Source organism: Neopsephotus bourkii, unplaced genomic scaffold, assembly GCF_033783945.1.
Source record: "Neopsephotus bourkii isolate Nb327-2 ecotype Australia unplaced genomic scaffold, CSIRO-AGI_Nbou_v1 NB_1589, whole genome shotgun sequence".
NCBI classification, from domain to species: domain Eukaryota; kingdom Metazoa; phylum Chordata; class Aves; order Psittaciformes; family Psittacidae; genus Neopsephotus; species Neopsephotus bourkii.
In genome coordinates, this window is record NW_026902065.1 from 2,059,650 (window position 1) to 2,083,216 (window position 23,567).

The 23,567-nt window shown below is 45.4% G+C and overlaps 1 protein-coding gene across 3 annotated transcripts in view; it reads right to left on the reverse strand.

The window, feature by feature from the left end:
• The window catches only part of ABTB3 (ankyrin repeat and BTB domain containing 3), a 172,589-nt gene that overhangs the window by 51,088 nt on the left and 97,934 nt on the right, over positions 1 to 23,567 (reverse strand). For all 3 annotated transcript variants that reach the window (XM_061371819.1, XM_061371818.1, XM_061371817.1), the window contains exons 2-3: positions 20,939 to 21,088; positions 6,640 to 6,844 (exon numbers count right to left, since the gene is read on the reverse strand). In XM_061371819.1, coding sequence (XP_061227803.1) covers positions 6,640 to 6,844; positions 20,939 to 21,088 — 355 coding nt within the window. The remainder of the gene's footprint in view (positions 1 to 6,639; positions 6,845 to 20,938; positions 21,089 to 23,567) is intronic.

Genomic DNA, 23,567 nt, shown 5'->3' on the forward strand with positions numbered 1-23,567 from the left:
CTTCTCCACATCACCCTCACATGTGGCAGGTTCCACCCATGCCTCTCTCTGGCACCCTCCCTTCATTGGGGCTACAACCCCTTCGTGCCCAACTGGACATCAAACCTATCTTGTCTTTTTCAGGTCTGATGCCTTTGGGGCACTTCAAAATACAAAATGGCTCATTGGGAATGCAGATGTTATGGGGGGTATCTAGCAGCACTCCACATTGCTCTTCTTCTGATGCCAAACCCTTCCCCCCCCCTCTCTCCCCCCCACGCTCATGAATATATTAAATCAACTTTTACAGAGAGGACCAGCTTGATGGTCTGCATCATGACGGGAATGGAGAAACTCCTGAGGGCTAATCCTACTCAGCTGTGAATTCCCACAGCTGCCTTCTGCTGTCCGTCCCTCAGTTTCACCAGCTGTGGATACAGCTATAGAGATCTGACTTTGCTCTGCCTTAAACACGTTCTATATGGTTCAATTACAACAACTGCTTTGGATGATTTCTATTTGCAGAATCCTTTAGCTACTGCTGTGGTGGGTCTTGAGTTTCTTCACTCATTCCAACAGAGTGGTGACTGCAAACCGTCGTGGCAATGGCAGCCAAAGTGCTACATGCAGGTCACTGCTGTGTACAATTGGAAAAACGAGCAAGAAAGAGTTAAGGTGCTCCTGAGAAATGTAAGACATTTTTACAAGGAAAAGCCTATCTAAACAAAGGTAGAGAGATGTTTCTGCTTGCAGATATGAGTCAGCAACTTTAATATCATAAAAATGTTTCATTGGTTTGATTAGTTATGTTTTCGTGAATGGCTTTCAAAGAAAATTCCAATATAGAAATTGAAAAGCATCCTCAGTTCCGACAGTTTTGATTTAGAGCACATGATGAAACCATATATGCAATTCTAGTCTGCTTTTGGTGTTATTGGAGGATAGAAAAGCATGTTTTTTCCAATGTTTATCATACATTTCAGATGGGTTTCTGGGCTGCAAAACTCCTATTTTATATTTACACCATAAGCTACTTGTCTTCAGAGAGAGCAATTACTTCCTGATGCCTTCAAAAAGCTGCCAGTCTCAATCCCACCCAGGGACCCAGCGGTGCCAATGGGAGTACCATCCAAGTCCATGCAGCTATCCCCAGGCAGCTCCTCTGCTGCCCCAGAAACCCAGCTAAGGGTAACCAGGAACAAATCTCATTGCTCTTGCACAAGCCTTGATGAGACTCGCCTAGGCAGGGGGAGGGTTTACCCTTATACTTTTGTGTACCAGGACAACTAGATGATCGTTAAGGTCCTTTCCAAACCAAACCATTCTATGATTCTACAAGACATCAGTGCTCCAGAGTCTGCACAAGGTATTCTGCAAGTCATGGGTTTTAAACTTGCATCCAGCATTTGAATGCACCATTGCTATTGCCTCTCCTGTGTTAAAAATATTAATGACCAAAGTTTGAAACACAACCGAGTCAAAGCGATGACTCAGCCAGCAACCACAACAGGGAAATATTTCACAGCCAGTTTTGACATCAGATTTGACAGGGCTGGTTGTGGCATAAATTCCTGAAGAGATGCCAGCATTGGGAGCATGGCGCAGAATGGCCCCAGTAATGCGCTGTTCTCGCAGTGCTGCAGGCAATTTCTCTCTATTCAAAATATCCTCTAGCCATCCCATGGTCAGTGTAAGTCTAGATGCAGAATACAGTCCTAGCCCAGAAAGGGCATATGGCATTCGACAGTCGAGCTATGAATACTTGCCTGAACTATCTCTCGTAACATGTGCTATCTCATATGCTGCAAGCAGCTGCCAACACCATTTCTGAAGGTATCATTAAAGAGTGGTAAGTTTGATATTTAGGAAGCAAACTTAGAGGATTTATGTAAAGATGGATCTGGGATTTCTTTTCAGTAGTTCCCATTCATATCAACTCCAGTGTAACTTTGAGTTCAGCAAAGTCATGGTTTTACCATGTGAAATTTTCCATTAGACAGTGGGTAAAAATATATAGGGTTATATGGGACTATGCCATACTGACACATCAAGCAGTACCCCTTCTTCAGCTATAGGCTGCTAGGTTCATTCAGGTTTCATAGCAGGGTTTCCACATTCCCAGTGCTAGTGCTTTACCTGTTCTTCATCAGCACTCCCCATCATTTCCTCCACTCTTCTGTGGGCCTTTGCTGGAGATTGCCCTATCCGTGGAGTTCATACCACATAATAATTTAAATCAAAGATGCATTTTCCTAGTTACCTTCTTATTGAAATTGATCTATGGGTATAATCTGTACTACAGACATGTACCAGTTATGAAGATGCTTTGAAAGGGTTCAAGTTATTTTATAGTAGTGGAACACTCCTCACATTAATTAACCAGGTACACTAATAAGTATCCAAAGCATGAACCAAAATTCAGACAGTAACCCCAAACCTTCCCGTTAATCATCAGTGACTACAGGCTATAATTTGCATGCGTGCATGCATAAGGGACATGTATATTTTTGTGTGTGTCCAGATGCAAGGCAGGCACAAAAATAAAAAGCAAGCAATTGCCCATGGGAGTTTCCTAAGGGATTGCTCCACATAAAGGCAAAAGTAGCGAGGGAAAAGTGAAACAAAGGTTAGAACCAGACACATCCCCATCAACTCAATGAAGATTTGAGGAGAAAAGCTAAAAGCTGTGGGGTGGTACAGAGAGTTAATGCTCCCCCAAAGCAGAGTGGCAGAGGAAGCACTGGAGTAGTACAGGGAGTTAATGCTCCTCCAAGGTGGAGCAGCAGAGGAAGCGGTGGAGAAGGAACTTTGCTGCCTGTGTGCAGAATTAATGAGTGGTTCTGGACCGGCTGAGCTGCTGCTTCTCAATGAGTTGTTAATGGGGAACATGGAGAGTTAGGAAGTAATGAGGACTCTGTCAATATAGCTGTGGATAAAAGTGGGTAAGGAACCACTTACAGAAAAAAACATCACACAAATCTGCAGCTACAGATTTGCGCTTTCCGGTCCTTAAGAAATTACTTGCCATAATTTTGGAAGTGTTATAGAGGCTGGGAAGCAAAACGCAACCACGAGACAGATCCTTTTATTAAACCAGAAGCAGCAAGCGAGAAAGATATCTTGGCAAAAGTGGCTTCATCTACAATTCCTTTATTTTTAATTCCAGGGAAAGTGAATAAAGAAAACAGCTGCCTGCAGGTGGAGGGAGCAGCACTTTTGCAGACAATACCTGGCACAAAGAGAAATGCCTCCATCACATCATGCCTGGAAAGGAGAACCCCACAAACAAGTCTACCCCACACGCTCCTGTACCTTCATGCCTGCTAAAATAGCTGTCTACATTCTCCACAGACTGGTCCAAACCCCTGCCTGTAACTCCATGCTACCAGAATAGCTACCTACATGGTACCTGGGGCCATTAGATAACCCACCCCAGCAGGACTACCTTGTGTTGGTGCCGCAACACAACCAAAAGATCAGAGTGTTTCTTCCAAAGTGACCAGATTGAAAGAAGAATATAAATTTTGGGTAGCAGGATGTCACACATCCATCTTATGGTTGAGTTTGTTGGCACTTAGGAAGTAGAGAATATTTTCCAGGTTTTCTGAGCAATCCTGGCCACTTTCCACCTCCTTTGCCTCCCATGAAAGGAGCCCCCCCAAGCAAGAGCCTCAGTGTATAATCAGTTTTCCCTATCATTTTATGTAAAGACAAACACTATTAAAAATACACCGCAACCTCATTTCTTTCCCTCCATGAAGAGCAAACACAAAGAAACACTCCCTAGAAAAAAAAAGAGCCAGATTTATTCAAATGCAAACATCCCATTTATGTGTCCCCCAAGACTTTGAAGGAGGCACCACTCTCTGTGCTGGAAAGTGCTAAGCCAGACAGGATCACTGCCACACCAGCTTCCCTCCCATATCCAGCCTCCACCAAAGGACACGCAGAGCCTTTGCAGCCTCCTAAGTCAACCTCGTTCAAAACTGCAGTCCAGTGGGCTGGAAATGGGTGGGAAATACAGCAACAGCTCTTATGGGGCCAGCCAAGCCCTGCAAGCAGTGGGGAAGCTCTCTGGCTGCATCCCACAACACTCTCAACCCCGGGCATGCATGGTCAGAGAGGAGGGAGCCAAGACAGCAGCCAGTTTGGCTTCATATAAGCCACAAACAATCCCCATTTCATGGGAATACTGCCTACAATCAGATCCGTGTATTCCTGGCTTCTCTGCACCAGCAGGGATACAGAGAGGCCAAGGGTGGGGAAAGATGCCTGGACCTCTTTGCTTCCTTCTGGGCTTCTTTCAACATAAAACCAACTGACACAGCTGGAGAAGAAGGGACAGAATACAACATATAGCTATGGCACAAAGTTGGCAAATATTCTGCATATGAAAAAGTCATGTTTAACAAACCCACTTCCCTGCAACGCACAAAAACTATTATGGAAACCAAAACCATCATAAATAAGTAATGGACCACAAAGCATGCTTGCATGTAAAAAAACAATAAATATGGGAAATGGGTAGGAATGCTCCTCACAGCACTAAAGAGAAGTCAGCTTCACCACTCTCCTTTCTGCAGCACAGGATGGTTACATCCAGCTGGTAAAGCTCCAGAGCACAACCCCATGGAAATATCCAGGCTCATGCTTAACCCTGCATCACCCCCATTCCAGCACTAACGCATGCTTGATTAGGCAACAGCAGAGATATCTGCTCCTTCCAAAAGTGGCCACAAGCTCTTGGCAATAACACCAAGTACTTGCTCTGGCCCTAACCACACACCGCAGTTGTTCAAGTGCCCTGCCAAAGGAAGACGTCTTGCCAGATGGAGTATTCAAAATAAAGGAAAGAAGAACAATCACTTTAACTAGTCACCCGTTCAACTGCTCTAACCAAGAGAACATGCATAAAGGTGACCTCAGAGAAAGGAAAACCTATTAAAGCAAATGTTAAAAGTGATTTTTCAAATATCCCCCTGCCCTTTTCACTTTCCACAGAGAAATCTGCTGAAATCTTACAAAACCAGAGCCTCAGTACTATTCACTTTTATATATATTCCCACTGGATGGGGACTATAGATCAAATGAGGGCATTTTCTAATTTTGGTTATCTTTTGTGCATACTGACCACTCTTGGACACAAATTTTTGCCTTCTGCAATAACAAGGCTGCATGACAAACCATGAAATTAAAAATAATCTGGAAAAAAGAGAGAATTCTGGATTCTTTCATACTTCGGGAACAATAGAGCAAAAAGCAACAAACATGCCCACGGAGCGACCCAAACTTGAAAAGAAACAAAATGCTATCCAAAGGCAAATGGCAGAATTCCCAATAACATCATTAATGCCAGAATTTCATCTTGTATGCTTTTCTGTGAATCAAAACAAAAGTATTTCAATGAAGACACCATATTATATACCATTTATAATTACACATATGATTAGATTCTCAAATGCTGGTTTTGAGATGCAGACCTCATACTGAAACAATAACCAAACCCTATATGCGCAGTTCTCAGGGCATACATGCAGATGACAGTTTGGCACACATGTACAGTGCAATGTATGTACTGGGATGTAAATCTGGAGCCCAGTTTGAAAAAACAGCTTCCATCTGCGTCACCATGATACCCATCCTCAAAATGCATACCCAGCACTCCCCAAGCACCTGCTGGTCCTCTCATCTTGGTACTGGGGAAGCCTGGTTTAGAGCTGGGGAGAACCATGGCAGGGAAATAGCACAGCATCAGTGTGGTTGTGGGCAACCTGATCTAGCTGAAGATGTCCCCGCTCATTGCAGGGGGTTGGACTAAATGAGTTTTGAAAGTCCCTTCCAACCCAAACTATTCTGTGATCCTGTGCCTCTCAGCACACAAGCAGAGGCTTGCATTAGCAGAGGGCTTGCTGGGCTTCTGACAGGAGATGGCTTTATTTTCCAGGCCAGCAGGCTGTCCTGGTTGCTTTCTACAGCACTTGGGTGAAGAGCTGCCCTGTGCTGGGCACATTGCCTGCCTGCTGGTGTTGGTAACCCCATCACTGACTTCAGTTGCATACTCTTCTCAACTTAGAGCAAACCCTGAGACCGATGGGGCCTCAAGCATGCCTCAACATCCCTGGCCATCCATGGAGTGGGGACAACAGCAGCACAACTGGAGCCTGCCACATCACTGCCCAGGACATTCCCCAGGTTACTCCTGTGCCTGGGTACTCGGCGTGGCTGGAGCCCAGCATCTTTTAATGACCTCTCCTTTCCACACACTACTCTATTCATTTTCCACTTCCCAAGTCGCAGCTGTTGAGCCCTATTAACGCACAGAAAAAACACATTTAAACCCAAACCTGCTAAGCCAGAAATAGAAGTTCTCATTTTCTTTTCCAAAACACAGAATAGCTGAGCAACAACAAAAGGAAAAGGAAATCTCTCCCGAGTGCACATCTGGAACCAATTTGCTGTATGCAGCCACTGGGTGTCACTTTTGATATATATTGGTTTAGCCACGCAGCGCTTCGGTGAGAGAAACAGATTTCAAAGAGGTGATCCTAAACCAAACCAGACTGCTCCGCAGCCTCTCACATGCCAGCTGTAATTAGCAGTTACCTAGCCAAGCTGATTTATTAACAAAAGGTCTTCACCACGACATTTAAGTGCTCTTACCTCTCGGTCTGCAGCGTGACTTTTGACGGCTCCACATTAGGGTTTTCCCACTCCATCTGTGGACAGTGCATGAAGTAGCAGAGGGTGTACAGAGCCTCTGGCTCCCAATAGAACGATCCCTGCTTCTGGTGCATTGGTGTCCCGTTCCCGTGCTGCTTGGCGTTGAGAGGCTGGAGGTGGTGCATCGCTCGAGACACCAGGTCGCCTGGAAAGAAGCAGAAGCTGGGTGAATGCTAGGCTTTTCAGCTGCCTCTCCCCTGAGTTTTCAAACCAAAAGACATGCTGGGTTGGTTATCCCTTCTGTTTAACCTCACATATGCAAATGGCAAAGGGTAGGACAGGATCCGATGCATTGCTCATCACCAGGATGGACTTCAACTGGTGGTTTACATGGTGTGGTGTGACAAAGCCAAGGTGCTGGTTCCCTAAGTTCCCAAAGGTTTGCAGAAGATGTTTTCCTGCAAACATGGTGTGTATGCAATGCCATCTTCAGCACTCCAGAAGAGATGGTACGCCAGGGCATGGGACACAGCTACCTCATCCACAGCCCCCCAGAAATGACCAGTGAGAACAATGCAGAGTGGCACCAAAAGCTGCATGCTCCTGGTTAGAGAGTGGCAGGGAAATCCAGCCCCTTGAAAGGAGGAAGGAGGCAGTCAGGTAACGCACTGAGCACTAAGGGAGAGTGCAAAGGGGCATGTGGGTGAACAAAAAAAGGGGGGGGGAATTCCTAAAAGACAGCACCAGAAACATGCAACCAAAACTACAATTTGAAAGCACAGGAAAGCTTCACGTTAGCAGAAGAGCAAGACCTGTGAAGTAGGCTCACCCAGCCCCTAAGGTTTCCAGAGCACAGAAAATGGGACTGAGTGCACCCTCAGCAAGTTTGCCGATGACACCAAGCTGTGTGGTTCGGTTGATACGCTGGAGGGAAGGAATGCCATCCAGAGGGACCTTGACACGCTTGTGAGGTGGGCTGATGCCAACCTCATGAAGTTTAACCATGCCAAGTGCAAGGTCCTACACCTGGGTTGGAGCAATCCCAGGCACAGCTACAGGCTGGGCAGAGAAGAGATTCAGAGCAGCCCTGCAGAGAAGGACTTGGGGGTGCTGGTCGATGAGAAAATGAACATGAGCCGGCTTCAGTGTGCGCTTGCAGCCCAAAAAGCCAACTGTATCCTGGGCTGCATCAAAAGGAGCGTGACCAGCAGGTCGAAGGAGGTGATCCTGCCCCTTCACTCTGCTCTCGTGAGACCTCACCTGGAGTATTGTGTGCAGTTCTGGTGTCCTCAACATAAAAAGGACATGGAACTGTTGGAACAAGTCCAGAGGAGGGCCACGAGAATGATCAGGGACTGGAGCACCTCCCATATGAAGACAGGCTGAGAAAGTTGGGGCTGTTCAGCCTGGAGAAGAGAAGGCTGCATGGAGACCTCATAGCAGCCTTCCAGTATCTGAAGGGGGCCTACAAGGATGCTGGGGAGGGACTCTTCATTAGGGTCTGTAGTGGTAGGAAAAAGGGTAACGGGTTAAAACTGAAGGAGAGGAAGTTCAGGTTAGATATTATGAAGAAGCTTTTTACTGTGAGGGTGGTGAGGCACTGGAATGGGTTGCCCAGGGAAGCTGTGAACGCTGCATCCCTGGCAGTGTTCAAGGCCAGGTTGGACAGAGCCTTGAGTAACCTGGTCTAGTGTAAGGTGTCCCTGTCCATGGCAGGGGGGTTGGAACTGGATGATCTTAAGCATTCTCTCCAACCTAAACCATTCTGTGATTCTATGATTCTAAAATGGCCCTAGAGAATGAAGCTTGTTGTCTCCCATCTACTGAAATGGTTCCGGGTGCTTCCTCGCAGGGTGGGTATGGGAAACCACAGGCAGTATGCAGACCAGGATCAGTAAAGCCAGCAAGTGAGATGAGCAGGCAGATATATATGGGAAAGCAGCAGTGAAGTCTCTTAGCACAGTACTGATGGTAACTAATTAACTAAAGTGCCTCCCTCCGAGGCAGTGAATTTTACCTCTGTTGACTAGTGACCACTCTATCAAAGGCAAGGAAACAATTGCGATTATAAACTGTCTTTTTTCACACTTTCAGCTCACTCTGAGAGTGCTTTAGGGGAAAATAATGATCTCAGATCAAATCAGATGGTTTGTTTTAAATGAAAACCTGAGCAAGAGCCCTTTGGGTCATTCTTAAGCTATACAAAACGGAGTGATGGGGAAAAGAGGACATAATTTCCCAGTGTTAAGAAGAAGTCACACACTTTCTCTTATTTGCTTTTCCCAGGTGACCACTGAGCAGTGAAACTTGGAAGGAAAAGTTAAAAATGTACCCAAGGTAGGAACATAAAACCAAATCTGGGGGAAAAAAAATAAAAGCTCAATAATGAACTCCTGGGCAAACTTACAGAGGTATGATTTTGACTGTGCGCAAGGCAGAGCTACAGGTTTTTCTGCAAAGCCCCATTCCTGTGAACACACCACAGCACATATCACCCCCCTCTAATCTGACTCATGCAGAAAATGATGATGCTGCTGTGATAACGTGCACCAGAGAGAATAGAAATGTCTCGTTGAAAAATGCTCAGCCCAGTCCTCGAAAATCACAGCCTTAAAACCATGGAGAGAAGAAAACCGCTGGCATGAGAAAACTGCCGAGTCCATGATTTCAGGGGTTTAACGCGATTTTTTGCTGCACTCTGCAATATTCTTCTGATTCAAAGCTTTCATTTAAAAATAGTTTCTGTCTTTTCTTTCTGCCAGGAAATTGTCACGATAGAACCAATCTTGTAGCCCTGCATTCTCATAATTTCCAGGAGAAGCTGTGCATGCAGAAAGCCTGCAGGATCAGATCTACAGCAGAAGCAGATGTGCCTCAGAGGTGACTCCTCTATCTTGCCCCAAATTAACTGCAGACACCTAGAAGCAGCAGGAGAGTTCTGGATCCCCTTCACTTGGCCCACTCTGTCACAGCAGATGTGCACTGCCAAGTCTGGCACTGGCCAATCTAACTGCCAGCAACACTGCTGACAGCAAAAGTAAATTCCTCTCTTTTTCTCCAAAAGGCAAAACAACAGCATAGAAGTGCTGGCTGCAAGATCCAGCTTTAACAATAATTGCAAAAGCAGAGAAAAAGGAGCTGCACTAAATTCAGACTCTTCAGACCCAAACCACTACAGCACTAAAGCATGTTGTTGAAATTAAGCACATGACTAGTCTTATTTAAGTGGATTGAGACAGAGGGACCTCTGACTCCTGTACTGAGCAATGAATAAAAATCAGGATGCCATTTAGGCCCAGATACAGGCAGCAGCATTACTTCATCTTCATTCTTCCCCAAGCACTGGGGCAATACAACTTCAGTGACACATCCAGCATCAGAGGAAGCTGCACGGTGAGTAGGGATGGAAAGCATCAGCAAGAATGACATTGGCACGGCAGGCAGCTCAGCAGCACTGCTGATGCAAGGCTAGAGGAACTCAAGCCTCTCTCGAATCAGTGGCAAAGCTCCCATCAATCTCAATACGACCAGGAGTTCACCCTTTTATGCTGTTTCCTCAACTGCTTCTTAAAAAACCCAAACCGATTCATGCCATTAAAGCTGTATTAATGCCTTTCATGTTTAAACCTCATTTAATCACATTATACCAAGAACTGATTGGCTTAGATCTTGCTTTTGCCTTTCCTATGTTATCTCTGGTTATATTTCAAACAATATCTATATTAACAATTATTATAACATTCCTCTATCAGAGATAATTCAAAGCTTAAATAATGAATACCTATAAAGCACTGAACTTCACAGGGGGCTGGCTGTAAGTAAGCATAAAAGGCTGCATTATGATCTTGGTACCCAACAGGCAGAGGACTGGAGGCAGGATAGGAATCACTGCTCGCTATTTTATTCCACAGTACAACCTCAGACAATTCACTGTATGCCCTGGTGCCCTTTCCCTCCTCCAGTTATGGTGCAAATTCTTCAGAGCAAAAACTGTGCACTGGGATCAGTGCCAAGAACAGATGAGGAAGCTGACAGATACACGCACACACTGTATGGGCAGTATTTATTCATACTCTGTAAAATGTAGTATAGTGTCAACATCTAGTTTGAGATGCACGTGTGTTGTTTTCAAACCCTACCACATTTTGCTGCTTCTATTCTTCCTTGCTAATATGTTTTTTCTTCTCCATTTTCTTCCAAAGAATATACCAGGAGAACACTCTTTCATCATGGCCAGCGCACCCCAAAGCCCACGGATGTGAAACCAGCTCCATGACGGGACTCACTGGTCTTGTCTCCAGCAGTCAGCCACAAGTCTCATCTGGGAAGCTCAACCTACACAAGTTCTCATTGCCAGCTGTAAAACCTATGGTATATCTGGACACAAAGGGCAACCTTGAATTTGTGGCTAAGCACAGAAACGCAAGTCCCCTCCATCAGTTTGTGTCAGCCATCTCTGCTCTTCAGAGATGCGGTCAGCACCAGCAATGCTCTGCAAGGGAAGGTTACCTGCTCACAGCATTGCTAAGTGCATATGAAAGGCAAATAAATTACACAAAAAAAAAAAAAAAAACAACAACCAGAAAACATAACAAATGAAAATCCCAGTTGATCTTTTAACTCCATGGACCTGGCTCCTGAGGATTGTGGGATCACACAAAGGTCTTGGTGGGGATCCCTGCCTCACTGCCCCTGTGCTCATGCTCACTCTTGTACCACCACCTGCAACCCATCTGAGGAACAGACCGAGGAGCTGATCTGCCTGACGAAAGGCCTTGCCAATTTTATTTTGTTTTTAATTTAAGCCAAATAAACACTTCCGTAATGTATGCAACACAAGCCAACGCACAAACTGCTCTGCTGGCAGCAACAGGGAGAGGAAAACAGCACGTTGTATGGGGTAGACACGTAGAAAACAAACTGAACAGCGAGGTGGGGGATATCTGAGGATATTTTTATTGCTGAAGCTGGGAATCCAGAACTGGAAAGCAGGCTCCCAGAGAGTAGCAAAGGCAGCAGCAAGCCCCAGGGTGGCACTGCCTTGCAGCCCTGGATTGGAATGGGGAAGAGCTCTGGCAATGCAGCTCCATGCTGGAGCTTGTCAGCCCAGGGGAGGATCACCATGCCTCACACACAGGCTAGCAATGGACCCATGAAACCATCAGCATACCCCAGTGTGTGGAAAGCAGCCACTATAGCTGCTTTCTGTACACTTCACCCCCTCCGCAACTAAGCCAGGACTTCCCATCACTGCTGCTGTCAGTTCAGCACAGTTTATGAGCGCAAGGTCCACATACATTTGATTTAAAATTTGAAAATATTATGTAATGCACATGATGTGACACAGGCCTGGTTTAAGGCAATACTGAATATTTAAGGAACAGCTTCACTGACTTCAAGCCAAAGATGTGATGTGACAGGGAAAGTTAAGCTGCTTCTGTCTTTATGGGGATGGTATATTATATACAACAACATGCAGCACACAAGTGGACAGCTGGAGCCTGCTCCACAGTCACCAGCAAAGGCTTTTTGGCTTCAGTAAAAGCTATTATCACTGCTTTTATTATTTTAAAGCCAAATATTTACAATATAGTGCATTCGTTTCCAGTTTTGTGATGGGGGAGGAGAGGGGGAAGAAGAAAAGCAAAGGGAAGGAAGAAAGAGGAAATGACAGATGCCCAACGCTTACTTCTGAGAAGCTTCCTTGGGATTTTATGGTCTGTCATGATGGACCTGATTGTCCAATTGTGCCTGCCTATGAGCAGACTCACTGCTTTCAGAGGGATAAAATTCCACAGCATACAACATTCAGCAGGGGGTGTGACTGGCCAACTACGACCCTGAGGTCATGGACCTATTCTTACATGGCCACTCCCTATGACACCTACCTCAAGTTTTTCTTGTTACAAAAACATATCCTAAAACTGCAAGAATAATTTAATGATGATCCTTTTGCACACTGAAAAGAAGCCACACAGTTCTTTGGCCCATGTCTTTTCTCCAAAGCACAGGAGGGAAAAGGATCTCTCTTTCTATCGCAGCCCACCATCCACAGCACGTCCTGTTAGGACACCATGTGAAGCAGCAGCAGGCTGTTTCTAGCATGGCAGCATCCTGCAGGTAGTGCCCCTCAGTCTGATAATGCTGGTCTGATCATTCATCCAGCTGCCCATTACTCCAGTGTGTGTAGCCTGCTCTCGGGAATCATGCCCTGCATGTTGACAGCACCAGTGTTACCTGAGTGAACATCATCCCCAAGCAAAGAGGGGGCCAGAGCTGTAGACTAGGGTTGTGCTTGTCCTTCAGAGCCCTTAATGTTCTCCTTTGTCCTGCCCAGACCATGAAAAGGAAGATAACTGGTCAGGGAACTGCAATCCAGATGTCAACTCCATGTCATGGCCAGCAGTTTCCGAAGTTTAGTCCTTTACAAGCATGTGAGCAAGGTGTAAAACTCAACTTTCTTGACACGGACTCATTTCACACCTAAGTATAAAAGACTTGGGTCTTTGTGTTTGCTCATGACTAGCTCTGGGGAGGCTATATTGAAAACATGATTTATAACCCTGATAATAAAACTACAGCCTGTCCAATCTGACTGCTAGCTGGTAGCCATGGCCATCCTGCATCCTTCCCAAACTTTAGTTACGTTTCTCTTCCTACCTCCCTGTTTCCTCTGATGTCTGCACTGAAGAGATGCATTGCTACATCTCACGCCAGCCTATGCCTGTAAGTGCATGAATGTGGGTGAACACGAGTAGTTGAACTGTATCTCCTGTACCACAGCAGACTGCCTCCAGCCATCTACTCAGTCAACTGCCCCAGCCATCCATACACTCTGGATTTCAGCTACGCTGTTCCTCCCTGTTTTGCTGTACCTGTGGTGCTGCATCAATCTCTTACGTTTCAAAAGTGGGCTGAGCAAAAACTGCTCGACTGAAACTTCTCCTCAAATGATTTATTGGACGTCTTTGCATTGTTAACTCAAAATGACCCACCTATACCTGGAAAGGAGTGCACAGAGAGCTAGGTGGATGCACACTATAAAGCATTTAGTACATATTTCACTGTGCACAATGCTCTTAGCACAAAGTGACTTCCGACATAAAGCTATGCTATTCTTGGCACATAGTATATTCCAGATTCAAGAGCCAGCTGCCTGAGGCTGTGGGTGCATTTGGGGTGCCATAACCCACAGTCAATGGAGCATCCCACATGCAACAGATTCACCACTGAGCTCATCTTGCAGAAACCTCCCCATCTCTGCTATCTCCACTTGCCCATACTATGCCCCCATGTGAATTTGCTGCTCCCAGCAACCTTTTCTTTTCCTAACAGCCAACTGTCTCACCCACAGAAGAGCAAACGAAGGATCTGTGGTCCCAAACTCTGAATTTAGTGCCAAAAGAGAGGACCAGGATACAAGCAGACCGTTTCTTGACAGTGGCTTCCCTGTGGCCTCCCACAGATCACTGACCTTTTATCTCCCCTTATCCCACAGTCACGAGAACTTTCTATTTATATTACAGAGTAGCGTTTGTGTGTGATTTAGTGTTTGCAAAGCCTTTGAAGACTGAGAAATTAGGGACTGGATACATTCCATGAAGAAGCCACAATAATAATTAAACCTTCTCAAGTTCACATACCTATTATAACAACACTCTTACCTTCAAAATCTCCAATCCAATGTGGCAAGAATGATGTTTGTGTTTGATTCCTCTTAAACCACGTCAACTCCAAACAAAACAAGCTTTGACTCGGATGAGCTATTCATCTCCTGACCTAACGCAGAGCCTTCCCTTTGGAGACTGCTACTGTCTTATGGACCACCGTCCCCAGATTTTCTTTGGCCTGACCTAGACCCACGTGCTCAAACTCTGAATTTAAGAGCCTCCATGGCTGAAAAGGCCAGGTGAAGAGTGCTCACCCTGGCCTATCTGATCGTCTGTGCTCTGCACAGCAGAGACAGAGAGGACTGCAAACCTAAGGAAAGGAAAATGCTCTTTTAACACCAAGTGTGATGTTATGTACAGGAGTTCAGGGGTGAAGAGGAGTCTGCACCTCAAGGGTGATGTACGTGAGGGAGTCCTGTCCCAATACAGTGGTGTATCACAGAAGGCTGATGGAGGACTGGAGCTCCAGCATCCCCCACCCACCAAGGCGATGCCTTTTGCCTCTAACCATCAAACCTGAGTGGGCTCAAATGCATCAGATAGAGGCCCTGGAGGAAGAAAACCACCTGCATGGGGATAAGACTCTGGCCCGGCCCCCAGGAAGGCAAAGGTGTCTGAATCTTATCTGTGGGGGAGCCAGGGAGCCCCCAAAGGAGTGCTGACAGCAGATGGCGACCAGGAAAGTGACAGCTGCCTCTGTTCAGCCCCTGTAACCCCATGGTCAGCATGGCAGTGAAAGGGAAGGTAAAGCCTTAGCAGGTTGGAGACTCATATTTTCAAATTATCTTCCCCCCTGCTTCATTTCACTGATAAATAGATGTATTGCTTTATGGTTTATGATAGGGGGTATCTCAGGGGAAAGGGGGGAAAAGCAGGAGGTCATTTGGGGCTAATTAGAAACTATAATCCCTTTCATGCATAGACAGTGAATAGAGGCTCAGGTCCATCACTCGGAGGGAGCTGCAAGAGCAATAGAGAGGCTAGGAAAGCCTGCAACCACTTAGCACTTGGAGGCAAGGAACTACTTAGCTTTTAAGCACTGCATTAATCTGTCATGTGCTCACTGAAGGGACATCTCAACAACTTCTCTTTTTTATCTGTTACACACAGGGCAGATGAAGTGTGGATTGCAGCGAGGAGGAACCTCAAACAAAAGGTCCAGAAAGCAGTGGGAAAGCGAGGACATGGAGATCTTGTGCAATAACCCAGTGGAGGGCCCTCATAAATAGATCTATCACCACAGGTGGAGAATGCCCACACAGGTTGCTAGCCTATGGCCAAACCCTACACTGAAGGGAGCACTATGATCTGAGTTCAGGTTTTGACTAGTACCTCCACTTAGCTCAGCAGTACACTGCATGAACCAAATCGTTCACAGGGACTAAGCTTTGTCCTTTCTCTATAGTGCTGATTAATCTGCGAAAAATATCTGACAAATAAGGCTTTTGTTCTGGCAGTAAATAAGTAGATCACTTAAAACCAACCCTCCTTCAGGTGCCACTTTTCCAGCAAGCACTTTTACTCTGGTATCTGCTCCTAAGCCTAGGTTTAACCTCTTGTTTACAGGACGTGAATTGGTTTGTATGGCTCCTGCAGTGCTCCTTCCTGTTGGTTGCAGAGGATGAAAAGGCAAAAGGGAGGATGCCAACTTTCACCATCTCCTCAGCTGGGGCTGAGAGGAGAAATGAAAATCAGTATTGTTATGTACAATCAAATTCTAAATTATGCTTAAGCAGTAATCCTTCCTTTCATCCCTAAAAGTGTGCTGAGATCTACTCATTAATTTGGAAATATATAGATTCAGAATTGTGGAGGCCAAGAGAGGATGATGGAGAAGGGTAGCATTTTTCCAATGGCAAAAAGAAAACGTTGCTGAGACCTGATGTGGAAGAAGTACCAGCCTGAGCATCACAGCTGACTTAAACACCATTCAAAGGGCAAAAAGCTGTGAGATCAGCAGTGCTAAGTCACATCCACATCTTCAGATTATCTAGTTTAAAACAAAACATGGCTACTCATTGTGGTTAACACCCAGAGCAATGCCACCACCACCAATCACTGCAGTTTCTCCAACTCTGGGTGGCAAACTTCTCACCAGGAAAGCCATAGCAGACTGGCCATCTTTGGACTTAAAGCAAACAGTTTTCTGTTCTAACCTGAAGACATGCGTGAAGACACATTTTGGATGACATCCTAAACCACAGTTAATCCCTATATGAGGCTCAAGAAACACAGCCCTCCTGCAGCCCTATGCATTTGCCTCAGCATGGGATGGCTGTCTGAGCTCAGCTATACACTAACACCTTACATTCTTCACTCCAAGGCAGTAAGAAAGGAGTATTTCTTGGTGCTGGGATTGGTACTAAGCCCCTGCTCTTCCTTGTTACCATCTACATGCACACGCAAGAGAAAGAGCGTCCTCCTCCATCCAGCAAAACACCAGTGACCTCCAGTTATGAGCCTCATCCTTCTGCATCTGGGCAGCAGCATTTTTAGATGGGTGATGAACAGGTTTGTTGGAGTGTTATGCTGTTAAATACAACCTAATGTTCGTGCATATAAAGAAGTTGGAAAAAATATGCAAAGGTCTGCATGAAGTATCATGCAACCTCTCAAAGGCCAAAGCTCTCCCTAATACTCCTCTCTTTTTATATTCAGTCTACTTATCTTTCCCCCTCTGAAGGGGATGAAATAAAAGAGAAGAACTATAAATCTAGAAGAATCCCCAAAGCCTTCTGAACCACCCCCCTCCCCCAAACCAAATCTATTCCCTTTCTCCTCTAGGTCTGGTCTGGAAAAAACAGAAAACTTAGGAAAAATTGCAGGGGGGGGGGGGGAAGAGTCTCATGAAATATTTTCTTTAAGATTAAACAGTGAAATACTGTCAGGCTGCTGTTTAAAATCCTATTATTTTTGCTGTGCTTCAGTTCTTCCCAATGTTCTCTATATAATAAGCATTCCAAATGAAATTAAATTATTTTAAAACACACTGTAGTAGGCTATTACAATTCCTGAATACTAAATGCCAATATAACATGGGCCAGATTTATTGTTGTTCCTTAACTTTGTGCCGTGTTCATTATATTTTAATGAATAAGGTTTCACATTAATTTTTCAAGCCTTTTCTTTGGAATCACGCATTACACTGTAATTGCATTGCAGAATTAGGTCTCTATTTACATTCTCCTCCTAAGTCCTGGCAATGAAACCTTCCTTTGATTTTTCTCCCCTAAGTCAGCAACATCTCCTCTTCCTCCTGTTTTCAGGAGAGTGCCCCAGGGCCAGTAGTGCAGTGATGTTACCTCCCCTCTCTGCTGGCAGGCAAGGCAGGGCCATTCCAGCGACAACCACCGCCTGGCAAACCTAGGAGATTAAAGCAGAAGCAGAGTTTTTGGGGGACCACAGCAGCATCTCTCAGTCCAGTTGTACCTGCCTGGCTGTGATGACCCCTCAATGGTACCTTAGGTTGACCTCCTCTTCTGCTGCCCTCCCACTAGGATTGTATCCAGCATCCCACTTCCCCCAGTTTTCTCTAACCTCTGTCACTGCTCAGGGAGATGCAGCTAACCTAAATGGTCTTTTCTAATAGGAAGACATCATACATGAAGAATCGAAGGGAGCTGAGAACTGAGGGCCACCACATGTAGGGCAAGATGAAGGCACCACAAGATGCAAGGCTTTTCATCTTGTGAATCCATTTTCCGTCCGGACCATAGTGCAAAGAAACGTAAGAAGACTTGAGCTGAAACCCAGGTGCTGGCAGTAAACTGGGCCCATTTGCCAGCTGCCATCTTACAGGGCACAGATTTGATTTCCTGCTCTCAAAGCCTCCAGCAAGTCAGCAGCCGGCTATGCCGCTGCATGGAGGATGCTGGGCAGAACTGAGAGCAAGGGAAGCCTTTTCTCTGCATGCAGGCACTTGTTAATTCTAGCTGTTCCCTGTACTTGCAATGCTTTAATTATTAATGTTGATAAACTATCACAAATATCAATTAGAATTGCTTTTTTGGGGGCTTTTTGTCTTTTTTTTTTTTTCCTGAGACAAAATTAAATTGCTTTATTGCAAGATCACTCTTTGCCCTTGTTTTTTGTACTCTTTTGAAGAGAACAGAAATGAAGTCCTGGCTCCTGAACCCAGGACACTGGGATATTGCAACTGGTGGAACATTGAGGACTCATACCCAGGAACTGCCTCCTCTCTTGGTCCAGTAGTCCAAGCTTCTGTCCTTGCCACCCACTCCTGGATGCTATCTCCTCCTCTTCTTCACAAGTGCTATCCTCTTAATTCCCTCCCATCCCCAGAGAGTCTCCCTCATCACCTTTATTCATCCCCGCATGAGCAGGGGCTTCTAGATACCTAACCCTTCCCTCATACCCCACATTCTCCACACCAGAGCTTGCCATATCCTTTTTCCTCTTAGTAACACCACTTCTAAAGCTCTCCATACCCCTCACACCACCGGGCTAACGATAAATCCTCCTTTGCTTACACTCTCCCCACCAACGTACTCTAATCCCCAGGTGTTCCCCGCTGGCTTTTCCCCACTACTCAGGGTTTCTGCCCCCGCGCTGTGGTTTTCCAGCCTCCCTCTATGGCAGAGGATCTGCTATAATCTCCGGGTCACAGCCTCTGCTGATGCCAGAGACAGATACACAAGCACTGAGCAGGAGTAAACCCCTTTGTACCTCCCACCCCTCCACTTTCCTTACATTTCACAACCTTCTCCCCAGATTCATGGGGTTTTGAGCACCGACACGCTGCGCCTCCCTCCACATTTCACAACTCAGCTTTGAACTCTGCACCGCACTGCTCCGCAGCAAAGATTTCTACTCAGCTGAGCATCAAACCTTGCAAGCTTTGCCAATTACCACTCCTCCTACTGCTTCTTCTCTGACATGCGTCTGCTTGCAGCAGCTGGGGAGGCACTCTCGACGGTTGTCCAGAGGGCTTTCTGGAGACCTACCAGCATGCTGGAGGTGCCAACCTCTCTGACAGCTGCATCTAACTCCTACTGATGCGCTCTTTCCTTCGAGTTGGCCACCCTGAAGAGTGTTTTGCCTGTGTATGCAGTCAACAGATACACAGAAGACAAACCCTACTAACCAAGTGTTTGAATCTAAGCTAGGACTACTTAGGGATGAGAGATTTCTGGGAATCAAATTTAAAAGGGGGAGAGGGAGTAGTAAAGGAGTCTGGTTTCATACAGAGGCTCAAAAAAATACAGGATGAATTTTAAAAAGTAATCCTGAAATATCCCTAGATTTACTCATTTATTAAAACACAACCATACGTACTTCTAGAAAGAGAGCTGTATCGTACATAATTTAGTTTGGCACACAGACTGCAGTGTTGTGTGTTTCATGAGCGTGAAGTAAATAAGCATAAATTACTTAATTTGAATAACACCAAACACCTGATACCAGAGGCAGTGCAACCCTTCACACTAAGGCATGTAAGTGCTCTTGGCTTGTTGATGTTTCATGAAAGCAGAGAAAAATTAGCAAGCTGAAAACAGAAAATCGTTTTGTGGCTTGCTGACAAACATCCATGATGCACCCACATGGCTCATGAGCAACAAGCAAACTGAGGCCTGCCAATAGGATGGAGCTACAGAGAAGACTCCCATTGCCACAGAAAGCACCAGGAAAATGAACATGAGATCCCTGTGCATGATCTTTATGATGACGGTACACACGGGATTCAGTATTAAGAACAGCAGTAAGCTGGGTGGCCTGTATCTTCATAGCTCTGAGTCCTTTCAGTTGCTCCCCAAAATCTCATAACAGATCTCAGGAAAAAAATACTTGACACTATTCCTGACAGACCTCAGAAAAAAAACACCCTATTTTTGTCTGAATGTTTCTTTTTTTCCCCACAAATTGCTTCATATCTCTAACCATACCATAAACATGTGATTGGAAGGCTTTCTCTTAATAAGTTTAAAAAAAGGCACTTCTCCACATCATGAGGATTCACATGGCTTTTGCCTCCTACAACTCCTTTGTGCTCAAACCAAAGCTTTTGGATTTTGACAGATATCACAGATTCTCACATTTCTTAAAAAGCATTTTGATTAATAGCAAATAATTTATCTTCCAAGGGCAAATTCCTTTGGTGCACATTTCAGTTGTGGTTCTTTCCTGTGCTAGAACTGAGAAGGAAAGGCAGGGTGAAGGATCTTAACACAGGTGGAACTAACTCCACTTTAAATCTGTGGCAATATTTCCTTCACTTACTGTAGCCTTCAGCTTTTTGCCTGCCCATCTCAAAACAGGCATCCCAGTGAAACGAGATAGGACACCAATATAACAGACATTTGTAAGTCTGGCCAAGCTGTGAGGTGCTCTCAAACACAGCAGAAAGAGAATGAAATAAAGCATCTTCCACCTTTAAAAGTGAGAGCAGTGTATGCAAACGAGTCATAGGCGTTGTTATGAGACTGCACGAGACTCCTTTCCTCCTATGGCTTCAGCTTCCAAACTAGCCATGGAACATAAACACAGCCTCAATGTCTCCTTCAGCATCACATGTGCCCCCTCATCTCTTCTCCATATAACCTGGCAATGCAATTGACTTTGCTTTACTTTGAGGAAGGAAACCCAGACATTATCAACAGCCTTGTACTTACTGAGTTCAGCAATGCTCCCCACACGAGTAGCAAGTAAAGACTGCTCGATGGTCCTCAGCTCTGACTGGCTGAACATCTGCACTTCCCCGGGCTTGTTTGACCTTTGCTGGTCTTTGTGAAGGTTCAGGCTGTCTGGCAGGCAGAGAACACCTACAGTGGATAAAAAGAAAGGAGAAATCCATTGTCATTTCAGCCACTATGGATGACTTGGCTGCCACCACCACATCACTTTAGGGACATTCCAAGACACAGAGTATGTGTGCAGAGCTCAAGGACAGTCAACATCTATAACTCAATGTCCTAGATGACTCATGTTCTTGGAAGTAGCCCTTGTTAGCTCTTCTGAATATCCTTAAGTCACTTACAATGTCAATTAGTGATAATTCTAAGGAAAATCCTAGAGAATTGCCCAAGGACAATATCAAGAGGATTCCAAAGAAGCCTCCTAGAAACTACTCGTAAATACAAACTTATTAGAAAATGGTATCTCAGCAACACAATTCTTAAAGATTGGCTTTAAAATTATAAGACAGATGACACAGTTACAGGATTCTCCTCTAAGAGAAATTACATCAATTGCCAAAATAATGGACAGTGTCAAGATGCTCACAGTGTCATTGATGGGCATATTGAATTTCTCCTGTAAATACAACTCCTGACAATTGAGCTGCTTGGGCTTCAAAACCACATTATGCAGAAGCCCTTACAGCCGTGAATTTTTGTGGGGCAGGGCATAAATAAAGCTACGGACATATAATAATTTGCATACACATTATTCAGGCACAAAAGTCACTTTCTACCACAATATCTAAACCCTCAGGCGTAGATAGAGGGCACACATTTATTAATCAAAATCACTGTCATGCTGAATAACAGAACTTATTTACAAGAGCGAACACTGCATTACCATCCTTGGGTAACAGACACATGGAAGTCCAGCTTGGAGAGTAAGCTCTCCTCCCTTCCTGAGGTTTGTGAACAGTCAGCTATGGCCATGCTCTTCACAGCATTGCCTTCCCAATCCCTCTGGGACACACACAGGTGGAGACCCACTGGAGGCAGTGGAACTGTACCTCTTCATGATGATTAAATTTCATTGTATCTCTGATTCTATGACATGCAACAAATACCATTGAAAAGAAGCCATAATAGGAAAAATATGTTTTCCATTAGCTCTTTCTATTCCCACCTTTTAAGCACAGGGCAGAAGTTCTGCCCTTATGGGCCAAGCAGACTTTACAAAATATGTTAAGAAAGGGATACCTGTTTAGTGGGTTTTTTTTTCAGAGGGAAGAACTTGTTTAGTTTGCCAGGTCAGCAAATATATGGCATCTAACTCTACCAATCAAGGGTTCTACCAATAGATATAGCATTCAGGTCCAGTGGAGCATGGCTACCTTAACCTGTTTACCTCAGTTATGTAACTGCTCCACAAACCTCACTGCTTTGGAGCACTGCAAGACCAGGCAATGCACCCGAGAGGGGATGCTTCTCAGACACCTTGTTAGCTCCACCAAACCTGCTTTGGATTCCCTCCTCACATACACCTCCTCCATGCAAACAGTTTAGCCTAAAAGTTTTATTGGCAGCACAGACCTAAAAACACCCATCCTGAGAGGAGTGAGGTGATGCAGGTTTAGTAAGCATGTTCAAACCAAAAAGCAGGTGTATACACTGGGAAAATTTGGACCAATTGTCTTGTCCACCATGGCCATGAGACAGCAACCTAAACCAGAATCATCTGATGAGCTGGCAGTGAGCGCTCGCAGCCCAGAAAGCCAACCGTATCCTGGGCTGCATCAAAAGGAGCGTGACCAGCAGGTCGAAGGAGGTGATCCTGCCCCTCTGCTCCTCTCTCATGAGACCTCACTTGGAGTATTGTGTGCAGTTCTGGTGTCCTCAACATAAAAAGGACATGGAACTGTTGGAACAAGTCCAGAGGAGGGCCACGAGGATGATCAGGGGAATGGAGCACCTCCCATATGAAGATAGGCTGAGAAGTTGGGGCTGTTCAGCCTGGAGAAGAGAAGGCTGTGTGGAGACCTCATAGCAGCCTTCCAGTATCTGAAGGGGGCCTACAAGGACGCTGGGGAGGAACTCTTCATCAGTGACTGTAGTGACAGGACAAGGGGTAACGGGTTCAAAATTAAACTGAGGAAGTTTAGATTGGATATAAGGAGGATGTTCTTTACTGTAAGGGTGGTGAGGCACTGGAATGGGTTGCCCAGAGAAGTACTGAATGATCCACTCCTGGCGGTGTTCAAGGCCAGGTTGGACAGAGCCTTGGGTGGTATGGTTTAGTGTGAGGTGTCCCTGCTGATGGCAGGGGATTGGAACTTGATGATCTTAAGGTCCTGTCCAACCCTAACTATTGTATGATTCTATGATTCTGTGCACAACAGCAACACCAGAACAAATTCCCTAATAGCCTATTTGAAATGCTAGAGATAGAAGAGCAGGAGCAGCCGCTATCCCAGCCCTGGCTCTGATCCCAGGCTTGTAACAACTACAGAAAAACCATATTAATGTGTGGAAGGTCACGAGAGAGGAACACGACCCGTGAGGAAGCAGCCTGCAGAGAAAGAGCAGGACATCTGACACAGCAACAGGGAGGAAAATTAAACACAGA